General features: G+C 51.0%; 5 protein-coding genes across 8 annotated transcripts in view; 3 read left to right on the forward strand and 2 right to left on the reverse strand.

The window, feature by feature from the left end:
- Positions 1 to 2,458, reverse strand: part of LOC126578269 (zinc finger CCCH domain-containing protein 11B-like) — a 3,048-nt gene extending 590 nt beyond the window's left edge. Inside the window, exon 1 of the mRNA XM_050240664.1 lies at positions 1 to 2,458. This exon is cut by the window's left edge and continues 590 nt beyond it. Within this exon, the coding sequence (XP_050096621.1) occupies positions 1,613 to 2,047 (435 nt within the window). The 5' untranslated portion in view covers positions 2,048 to 2,458 and the 3' untranslated portion in view covers positions 1 to 1,612.
- A 230-nt stretch (positions 2,459 to 2,688) lies between these two features.
- Positions 2,689 to 5,108, forward strand: LOC126578263 (E3 ubiquitin-protein ligase PPP1R11-like). The gene is made up of 2 exons (XM_050240650.1): positions 2,689 to 2,947; positions 4,563 to 5,108. The coding sequence occupies exons 1-2, from the start codon at positions 2,852 to 2,854 to the stop codon at positions 4,914 to 4,916; spliced, it is 450 nt and encodes a 149-aa protein (XP_050096607.1). The 5' UTR covers positions 2,689 to 2,851; the 3' UTR covers positions 4,917 to 5,108.
- LOC126578253 (succinate--hydroxymethylglutarate CoA-transferase) lies at positions 3,045 to 4,450 on the forward strand. The gene has a single exon (XM_050240639.1). The coding sequence runs from the start codon at positions 3,051 to 3,053 to the stop codon at positions 4,428 to 4,430; it is 1,380 nt and encodes a 459-aa protein (XP_050096596.1). The 5' UTR covers positions 3,045 to 3,050; the 3' UTR covers positions 4,431 to 4,450.
- Positions 5,109 to 5,275: 167 nt separating the features above from the next.
- Positions 5,276 to 9,506, forward strand: LOC126572639 (F-box/WD repeat-containing protein 5). Of its 2 annotated transcripts, XM_050232109.1 has the most exons (8): positions 5,276 to 6,040; positions 6,221 to 6,378; positions 6,462 to 6,639; positions 7,052 to 7,525; positions 7,600 to 8,021; positions 8,076 to 8,416; positions 8,496 to 8,646; positions 8,726 to 9,506. In XM_050232109.1, exons 1-8 carry the CDS (start codon positions 5,689 to 5,691, stop codon positions 8,852 to 8,854), a joined length of 2,205 nt encoding a protein of 734 aa, XP_050088066.1. In that variant the 5' UTR covers positions 5,276 to 5,688; the 3' UTR covers positions 8,855 to 9,506. The 2 variants fall into 2 exon arrangements, with proteins under 2 accessions (XP_050088066.1, XP_050088065.1); XM_050232108.1 differs by having other exon boundaries at positions 7,600 to 8,416.
- Positions 9,507 to 9,972: 466 nt separating this feature from the next.
- Positions 9,973 to 10,000, reverse strand: part of LOC126572637 (solute carrier organic anion transporter family member 74D-like) — a 7,991-nt gene continuing 7,963 nt past the window's right edge. For all 3 annotated transcript variants that reach the window (XM_050232104.1, XM_050232103.1, XM_050232106.1), the window contains exon 7: positions 9,973 to 10,000. This exon is cut by the window's right edge and continues 290 nt beyond it. The gene's annotated coding sequence lies outside the window, so the exon portion shown is untranslated.

Below are 10,000 nucleotides of genomic sequence, written 5' to 3' on the forward strand. Positions count from 1 at the left end.
CGCCTCGTCTTACCTTTACCCTTTAATTTATTTCTAACGCTCGATTCTTTACGCTCCACTGCTAACGGTGCAAATTCTAGCCTTCTCCCGACCGTAACTATTGATTACTATTATGCTCATTTGCTCCATTTATTTGCGTGTGAATGGGGGCAGGGGGTATCATTTTAGCTAACTCTTGTACCAACAAAACTCCAACGCCTGTACTCACAATACTCCGGGGGCACACACATAACGGTTGTTCGCTTTTGCACTGACACGAACCGATCCTCCGAACCGTGTTTCGATCGATTTCTTTTCTATGGATTTCACGTGATCCGATTTATGAAAGTTCATTTCACCATCTTCTATCTTGGTTTACTATTTCCTCTGCTAGCTTCCTCTTCCTTTCTTTTCCGAACACCCTTCCACTCACAAGGAACTATAAGATCCCAATCCTTCGCCGAGAAAGCAACAAGACACAGAAACCAAAACCATAGCAAAACAGAAACAGCGCTTGAGGGAGAAAGGCTACCGTATAGGATAAGGATATTGATCTAGTAAACTATCGCATTGCATTATGCTACGGTGCATGCTTGAAAAGAGATATCCGTACGCTCGAATGTGCCGACTGTGATATCGTGCGGATGGGATGGGAAGAGATGTTTGATGAAAATAAAACCATTTCCCAATTTCCCAATAAAACCGTTTTCGTCTGCCTTCACTAAATCCTCGCTACCCCGTTTAGCTGCAAATGAGAAATAACCAGCTATTGTGGAGTAAATTCTTTTGTGAAAAAAAAAACATAAACAAAAAAGTGCTAATAATGATAAGAATGATGAAATTAACTACAACTATATTCCGCATAACTACAAGGATTAATGCACTCATGGTATTATGCTTTGCAACCAGACCCAGGAGAGCACGGTCTGCGCTGTGGAGAGTGGGGAGGGGCAGGGATAGCAAACGGTTTTAATTGAACTGTGATAAATTTGGATGAAAACCTAACCCTTTGGGTCTAAGCATGTCTAACTTTCCTCCACAACTCCCTAATGCTTCTTCCTCATCATCCTGCCTTCATAATGGTGGTTGGTTGATTGGCTAAGTTTGCAATTTGCCGATTCACTCAAAGCGACGATCGACCGATCCACGGCCATTTGACCTGTTAATTCTTATTGCTGTCCAAAACGTTTCTACTTTTTTCAATTCACGTGATCGCGCGCCGCCTAATGATAACGATAAACAGTGGGAAAACAATATATAAATATAAAATAAATACGTTCTGCCGTGTGGAAGGAGCGGGAAACGGTGAAAAGCAAAGCTGCTGTGGTACACAAGATCACCAGGCTGCTGCCGGGGTTGGAGGCCGCTGGCCGGCGGGCGGTTCACACTAATCTCCCACTCACACCCACAGCAGCAACGTTAGCGACCAAGTATGGCGCCGTGGGAATCCGGCACCGGCTTTCGATCGATCTGATGGTAGTAATATCGGCGCACGCAATCGTCACTCAATCAACCGATAGCACATCCTGGCAGCTCATCCTGGGCGTGAGTGACGGACGCCATCATTGCCGCTGTTCGATCTCCAACACCACGACGAACGATGACGACGGACTGCTTAGATCATGCGGGCTGCTTAGATGATTCTCGGCAAAATGGTGTAGTTATAGTCCAGGAGAACGGCCGGCGAACTCGAGTGCATCAGATGGGCAGTCGGGGCGGCATTGGGGGCGGGCGCCGGTTGCACTGGCACTCCCACGTTGCTCGTTGTCGGTTGGTTCGGCCGCGCGTTCTTATGCTGGAACACGCAGTGCGGCTTACGGCAGCCGCCCGGCTGATCCTCCCAAAAGCACGGTGTGGCCGAGCGCGGACTCTGGATCTTCATGTGGCGCATCGTGCACGTGCGGTTGTAGCACTTGCCTTCCGCCCACATCTTGCACGTCTTCTCATGGCCAAGGGCCGCCGGCTCATGGCGGTACTCGCAGCTGGTGCCCTTCTTACATGTCGAGTAGTAGAAGAAGTAGCAGTCGTGCAGGTTCCTCGGCAAATCCATGAAGGGCGGATGGGCCATCTGCTGCTGCTGCTGCTGCTGCTGTTGGTGCCGGCGCGGTGGCTGTTGCCTTTTCGGACGAAAAGCAATTTTTAAGTCACTGTTCGTGCGGTGGTCGGCAAAGGGGGGCGTGACACGGGCGTCCGGTGTTGCTGCCACGGAGTAGAAACGGTCCTCGAGGCGCCTCGTTGGTGCTGCTTCCTCTGGCTGACTTTGCGACGGATCGTGCGGAGCTGGGCGAGAGTTCCACGACGGCAAAAAAAACGGTCACTCGTTCGAGCACGTGCCGTCTAACCCCCAAATCCGATGACGACGATATCCTGGCGGGGGGGCTCGTCGTAGCTCCTAATTTGGGACCCAAAAATCGCGGCAGCAAAAATACACAAATCGCCTTTTTTCCACCGCCGTGCTGTCGTGTGTATGTGCCCGCGTGTGTGCGCACCCCACTTTCACCAACCACCACCACCCCCCGACCTGACGTTTCTGTTTGTGTTGAATGCACCCACGGGTCAGACACTCCGACGGGTTTAACGCGATCCAAAACGACCACCAAAGTGAAATCTGTGCGCTGTGTTACTTTCTGCAATTAAGTACTACTTTATAAAACCGGCAAATGGCTGTTAAAAGCATTTTTTCACAAAAATAGAGCTAACGGAGCAATCAAACCCCCGCGGTGAGTCGCTTCCGTTTCGAGTGACAGCTGACATTTCTCAGAAAAACACACACATCCACACACATCCACAGCCAGCATCCAGCGAGGCCGCGGAGGCGATAATTTGAAATTTTGTGCTTTCCAAAGGGAATCCCCGATCGATAAAGCGAACCATGATGAACGCAGAAACACCAACCGGAAGCCGCAGCATCACGGAAACCATCGCTCAAAGTGAGCCGATTGCCGGAACCAGCGTCAGCCCAGCTGAGGTAAGGAAGCGCGAACTCGCTCGCGGTCTAGCGGTGGTGCTGTTATCGAAAGCGGGATGATGTGAGGGTAAACATCATAAATAATGATACACCTGGACCACGGATGCACGGAAGGGTGTGGCCCACGCGAGGGGTGGAATGGTTTTTTTGCCCCTGCGAATCAGTTACTACGCAGCATAACAGAATGGTCTCCGGGTTTGTGGTCGGATTGTGTTCTCGCTTCCGCACGGCGGCGCATGGCAAACGTGTTCGTCGAAGGTGTTTTAGCACCCGAACCGGTACCGATGGTGGCCAGTTTCCACTCGAGGGCATCAAGGTGCTCGATCTAACAAGGATCGTCGCCGGTCCCTACTGCACGATGGTGCTGGGAGATCTCGGTGCGGAGGTGTACAAAATCGAGCGTCCGTTCGTGGGTGATGAGTCGCGGAAATGGGGTCCACCGTTCCTGCGCAACTCGTCCGATTCCGTGTACTTTATGGCCGCGAACCGGAACAAGAAGAGCGTCTGCGTCAATCTGAAGACGGGCCGGGAGGTGATCTACGAGCTGGCCCGGAAGTGTGACGTGCTGGTGGAGAACTATGTGCCCGGAAAGTTGGATGAGCTTGGCTTGGGGTACGAAACGTTGCGCACGATAGCTCCATCGCTGATCTACTGCTCCATCACGGGGTTCGGTTCGGTGGGACCGTATCGCAGCAAGCCGGGCTACGATGTGATTGCGAGCTCGATCGGTGGACTGTTGCACATCACGGGCAGTGAGGATGGACCGCCTGCTAAGGTGGGAATAGCGATCACCGACATTGCGACCGGACTGTACGCTCACGGTGCCATCCTAGCAGCCCTGTTGCAGCGTTATCGCACCGGCCGGGGTCAGAAGATTGACGTAAATCTCCTGTCGACGCAGGTGGCCTGTTTAATCAATGTGGCCAGCAACTATCTGAACGCGAACAAGGAAGCCAAACGCTGGGGAACCGCCCACGAGAGTATCGTCCCGTACGAAGCGTTCCAGACGCGGACTGGCTACATTACGCTCGGTTGTGGCAGTGATGCCCAATTCGTTGATCTGTGCCGTTTGCTAGGGATGAAGGAGCTGGCACAGGATGTGCGGTTTGCCAACAATCGGGCTCGTGTGGAGCACCGAAGGGAGTTGATAGAGCTGCTGTCGAACATTTTGAGAGGCAAATCGTCGGCTGAATGGATGGAGCTGTTCGAAACGGCCTCCTTTCCGGTGGGACCGATCAATAGCATGAAGGAGGTGTTTGATGACCGTCATGTGAAGGCGATTGGAATGGTGAAGACGATACAACATCCTACGGCCGGGGAGGTGAAGCTGGTAGGACCACCGGTTGTGTACAGTGAGGCAAAGAACGAGATCGCTTCCGTTCCCCCACTCCTAGGACAGCACACGGATGAGGTGCTGCGCGGTCTGCTCGGTTACGGTGACGAGCAAATGAAGCATTTACGGGAATCGAAAATCATTCAATAAATCCTATCCACGATCCTTAACGGCGCCTCGTATGTCGCTTCTTCTAGAACATAGATCCGAAGAACCGAAAATGCCATTTAAATCACTTAAATAGTGTATTAATAGAATGTCCTTTTTTCGATTCCATTTCAGAACCCACCGGTCCTTCGGCTGCGGTTGCAAAAACCGCGCAGCGAGCGGAAAGTACAGTGGACAAACGGTACCGTCGATAACGAGCATATGAATAAGAAGAAATCAAAATGCTGCTGCATCTACGAGAAACCGCGCGCGTTCGGAGAAAGCTCATCGGAGAGTGAGGACGAGTGTGAACACTGTTTCGGTCACGTTGAGTTGAAAAAGAAGAACCGCAATCCACGGTCCGCTCCTGTTCCACCGGTTCCCGCTAAGCCGGACGATCACGATGACGACGGTACCGGGGGCGACTCTGATGCAGTTGATGGCGTTCCAAAGGATGGGCATGCGGGTTGCGGAACGCCACAAGCTTGAGCTTGAGAAACACCAAAGCAGGACAAGATTCCCCTCGGATGCTCAACGGAAACGCCACGGAACGCCACGCAGATCTATGAGAATGAGAACCCGTTTCGCCATCTTCTTGGTCGTATTTTGTTTTAGATTGTACATAGAGCTTTAGTGCAAATTACCGGCAAGTTATCTATTAAATAAACGATATTTATTGTACTTAGCCCGTGGAAAAGGTTTAAAAAAGAAAGAAATCATCAATTTGAGCCTCAGAAAACAAAAAACCAAAAAAAAAATCCCAACCTGAAGTCCTGAAACAGCGGACGCCCTAAACGCAATCAGCTGTCAGTTGTGTTATTTATTTTTATTTTCTTGCACCGAAACAGCCAGTTCGTAAAAAAAGAGGATTTAGAGAATAAAAAGAGCGATAATTGCGATCTTCCGCGAAGGAAAGGATTTTAGGTTTTTGTGCGCGCCAAACCAACGCCTATCGAGAGAGAGAGAGAGAGAGGCCGTCCGTGAATCAGAGCCCCGGTTTTGTCTCTTCCGTGTGTGGAGTGTACTGTTCGTTTTGGGTGGAAAAGAAAAACAAAAAAAAAACCAACAATCCCGTGCCCCTATCGCAGCTAGCCTGATCGTGTATTCCGACGCATAAGCCAGCCAGCCAGCCAGCCGGACCCAGTCAAAGTAAAAGTAAAGCGTGCTGCGGTAGGCCCGGACGATAGTGAAAGTGCGTTCGCGCGGAGTGCGTTCGTTACCGATCGGTGCGCGGGTGGAAAAGAGTGATTAAGCAGCAGCCATGGCGGAAGCGTATGACGATGTGCCGATGATGCATCATCACGCCAGCAGCGGAAGTGGTCGCCGTGATGCGGAAAGTATGGAATCGAACACTACTGGACGCAGCGGGACCGGTTCGCTGAGCAGCGAAGAGGAGGACGACACCGGCGGTACGACGTACGCGGAGAACAGTCCCTGGGTGTTTCTGCCGGAGCCGTTGTTTATCAATATCTTTCTCAACCTGACACCCCGTGACGTGCTGAATGCGGGCCAGTGCTGCAAACGGTGGTACAAGCTCTCCAAGGATGACTACATCTGGCGCAGATACTTCAGGCGCGAGTTTAACGTCGATGCGTCGATTCCACTCAAGCGAGGTATGTGCCTGAAACGGCCAACGGTTGACATTGGAGTGACGCAATAATCTAGATCACGATCACGGTTCGCGATCGCGCACCATGCAATCAAGGGCGGATGCTGTGCAAGATATATATATAAATATAGTTATTTCCGCCCTTCTTCTCATCGATGATCCTTTCCGCTTCATGGACCGACAGGTGCGGATAGCTGGCGCTCCGAGTACAGACGGTTGACCAACAACGTACCGATGGTGCTGACCGATGTGCTCACCTCCCACTCGCACCAAGTGCTGCACGTGAGCTTCTCGCATAATGGCAAAATGTTTGCCACCTGCTCGAAGGATGGTTTCGTGATTGTAAGTGGTTGGCATGGTTTTTTTGGCAGCGGTCGGCGGTCTCTCAAAGTCTCTCTTTCCGTTATTCATCCATCTCTGCCTAGCTGTGGAATGCTGCGTACCCATCGAGCATACGGTCGTCGTACGACATGCGGAAGTTGAACTGGAAGTATACGCAGTTCTCGCAATTCAACCAGAGCGACTCGTCGTTGCTCGTCTCGGGCGTCCACTACGGGACGCCGCACAGCACATCGGGGGAAATAGCCGTATTCACGGTCCAGAGTAAGATTTTGATAAGCAATGGGTTATGCGCTCACCCCCCGCGGTGAAATAGCTGTGGCCGGTCCGTGATAAGAAGGGCATACGACGGTTCGAAATAGAAATTAATTAATATTCAGTTTGAAGATCAATGGCACCCATGTTTAGTAGTCAGCAGGTCAAAATTAGACAACAACATCAATCTTCGGATGAGCGTTGAGTGCAATCGAAGTAGTCATTTGTCACCGACATCATCACTATCCGTTTGAAAAGGGTTCAATCTACTTCACACCGCTTCTGGGCACTTTCTGTGTGATTAAGAGGAATTAAATGTACCCATTAGCAAGAAGCAAGCAGCCTGATAAGCAAGATTAGGGCACACTTAGTACGACACCATTCCATCAATCTCACCCAGACATTCCCTTCATCTCCGTAGATGGTTTTCGATTGAAGTGCCGCGTAACGAACCGACCGTATGACATCTTCGGCACATGGTTCAGCGATCAGCATCTGCTGTCGGGCGATTTGAGCTGGTTGGCGCATCTGGTGAGTACCTCGAAGCTGTGGCTGAACAAGGCAAACCAGGAGGTCGATTCGGAGCACACGCCGGTTCGGAGCCAGGTGTACAAGTTCTACAACCGCAATGCCAGTTCGATACGCGCCATTATGGTCGCCAACTGTCCCTGGCTGGCCGATGAGGAGGAGAAGAAGCGGAAAGCAGGGAACGAAGGTGGTGTTGCTGATGGGGAGGCTACTGCACAGTCGGGCGCATCGGTTAGTGGCACGAGCGGTGCCAGTAGCGCCGCTAACCGGCGTGCCGGTAATCCCCTATCGCACTATCAGATGAAACAAGAGCAGGACTCGGAAGAGGAAGAGGATGAGGACGAGAACGACGTAGGAACAAATGATGGTAAGAGGGGTCTCTCTCTATCGCTAACTCTGGTGACTAATGGATGGTTGCTTTGATCGATGCCTTTGTCGTAGGTAACCAGCAGCAAGATCCGCTGTTCATGCACGGGCAGGGAGCGGGAGCGGGACCGGGACCGGATGCGGTCTGTGAACCGCTGGACTACGCCAGCCCTATTCAGTATCTGGAAGAGTTCCGGCAGGAGTACGAAGACTCCTACTACGAATCATCGGACGATTGCCTGGAGGACGACGATGAAGACGATGGCGACGCGATGGGTGGTGCGGGCGACCGGCCGGACAGTCTGTCCGAGTGTGAGGATGAGGAACTGACGAACCCCTGTCCGAAGTATCTGATCTTTTCGACCGGCTCCAAAACCTATACCCCGCACCAGATCGGTTTCAAGCGTATCGTGGACGTGAACTTTCCCCGCCGGCTCGAACCAGGTCCATCGCTCCGGGAGCGGGTCGCACTGCGCGAACAGCAGCGTGAGATGCAGGTAATTATGGGCGAGCTGTCACGCGAAGAAATGCGCCTGCAGTATATCTTACAGAACGAATCGCCGCCGGTCGAGCCGAACTGGGCAAACTATGAGGCGGTAGCGGATCGGTTCGATCGTGTCGACAAGCTGATCGATCTGCACGGGCACATCATCGGTATGGGGCTTAGCCCGGACCATCGTTACCTGTACGTGAACAGCCGACCGTGGCCCCGCAACTGCGTCATCCGCAATCCACTCGAGCCGCCCGCGATCGCCCAGGAGATTGACATACACGTGATCGATCTGATGACGCTGAAGAAGGTCGGCAAGATGCTGCGTGCGCATAAGGCCTACACGCCCAACACGGAATGTTTCTTTATCTTCTTGGATGTCTGTGATAGTTACGTGGCAAGGTAAGAGCACTGCAGCACGACGACAGTCGAGCAGCACCGTACTGATCGCGATATGTTTGCCTTTGCTATCTCTCCTTAGTGGCGCCGAGGATATGCATGCGTATCTATGGGAGCGCTACTATGGCGTGTGCCTGGCCAAGTACCAGCACGAAGATGTGGTGAACAGTGTTGCCTTCAATCCGCGTGATAACGAGATGCTCGTCACCACCAGTGATGATTACGAAATTAAGGTAACTGACATTCACGCCAGGCGCCAGCGACGACGGTTAATCATGAGTTTCCCTTTCCTCCATTTTGCGCTCGGAACAGGTTTGGCGATCGTTGGCAAAGGCGAAAAAGTTGGGCATCGTACCGGTTGGACGGGCGGTTGAGTTTCGCAAACAGAAAAGCAATCGCCCACCACCGCAGCCCCAGTATGCTGGGCGGTCATTCGTGTAGGGGTCACATAGCGAGAATCATCGATCACGATCTAGTCGGATGATATGGGAGCAGCACCCGATGTACCGTTCTTGAAATTTGATGTTTTTTTGTTTTCGTATCTTTTTCTCTTTCCCTGATTCCCTCTATATGCAACCAAACTCCTTGCACACGTTAAACGAACATAAATATTACACACTTTCCTTAAAAATCAACATTGTTGGGACCACGGACGGAAACCGGAAAGAGTGGCCACCGTGTTGTTGTGCATATCCATACATATTGTAAATGCATATGAGTTGCAGCTATATGCACTGTTTAGATATTTTATCAATCATTAGTTTTGCGAGTAACTTGTTAAAGGGGGGCAACCGTGCGTGGCATTAGGATTACCTTAAAATTTCTTGTGTAATGTTATTGGATTGTTTTCCTCGTTTTTTAATCTCAATTTTACCACAAGTATGTGCATATCCACGCGAAGCGTACAGAACTAGAGATACGTTTATTATGTTACATGTAAGAACCAGTGTTGCGATACCATCTGTACGATGGTATTAGTTGGTGGGAGTGAAGACGAGAGAAGAAAAGGAATGCAAGGGTGGACGAGTTTGCTGTGCCAATCGGAACGTTCAATTACTATCGTAGAAATACACGAATTTGAGCGAACTAAACACATCTCTGTCAGCGGTCATTGAAAAGGGGAATGAGTTGACTCCCGATGGTTATTTAAATGCTCAAAGCAGAACGATTGATGTCCTACACGAATGCTGTTGGCCAGTATCGGTTGGAATAGACGGAACACAAAGAAAGCAGACCCTGAAATTACAGTGAAGGTTTCATCGAGCAATGGTTGCAGCACCGATTTTTGCAAAACAAACCGGATGATTAGTCTGCCGCTTCTCTGCTCGTGCGGAACGCCCCGGCACAACGGGGTCGTGCCATCTTAATGCATTATCAGAAGTAAACTTGAGTCATGGACTGTTTCATCTGGGTTGTTGCCTCTGAAATTGAATTCTAACTGGCGTTCGCGGTCCAATTGGTCGCGTGGAACCACATTATCAACCAGATAAGAAAATTAGTGCGGACCCGCGTGTTTGTGTCTGTTTGTATGGTAGTAAAATGCCGAACCGATCATCGTGTACAGAGGAGAATCCCTTATCATCTTAT

This window comes from Anopheles aquasalis, chromosome 2 (genome assembly GCF_943734665.1).
Source record: "Anopheles aquasalis chromosome 2, idAnoAquaMG_Q_19, whole genome shotgun sequence".
Classification (NCBI taxonomy): Eukaryota; Metazoa; Arthropoda; class Insecta; order Diptera; family Culicidae; genus Anopheles; species Anopheles aquasalis.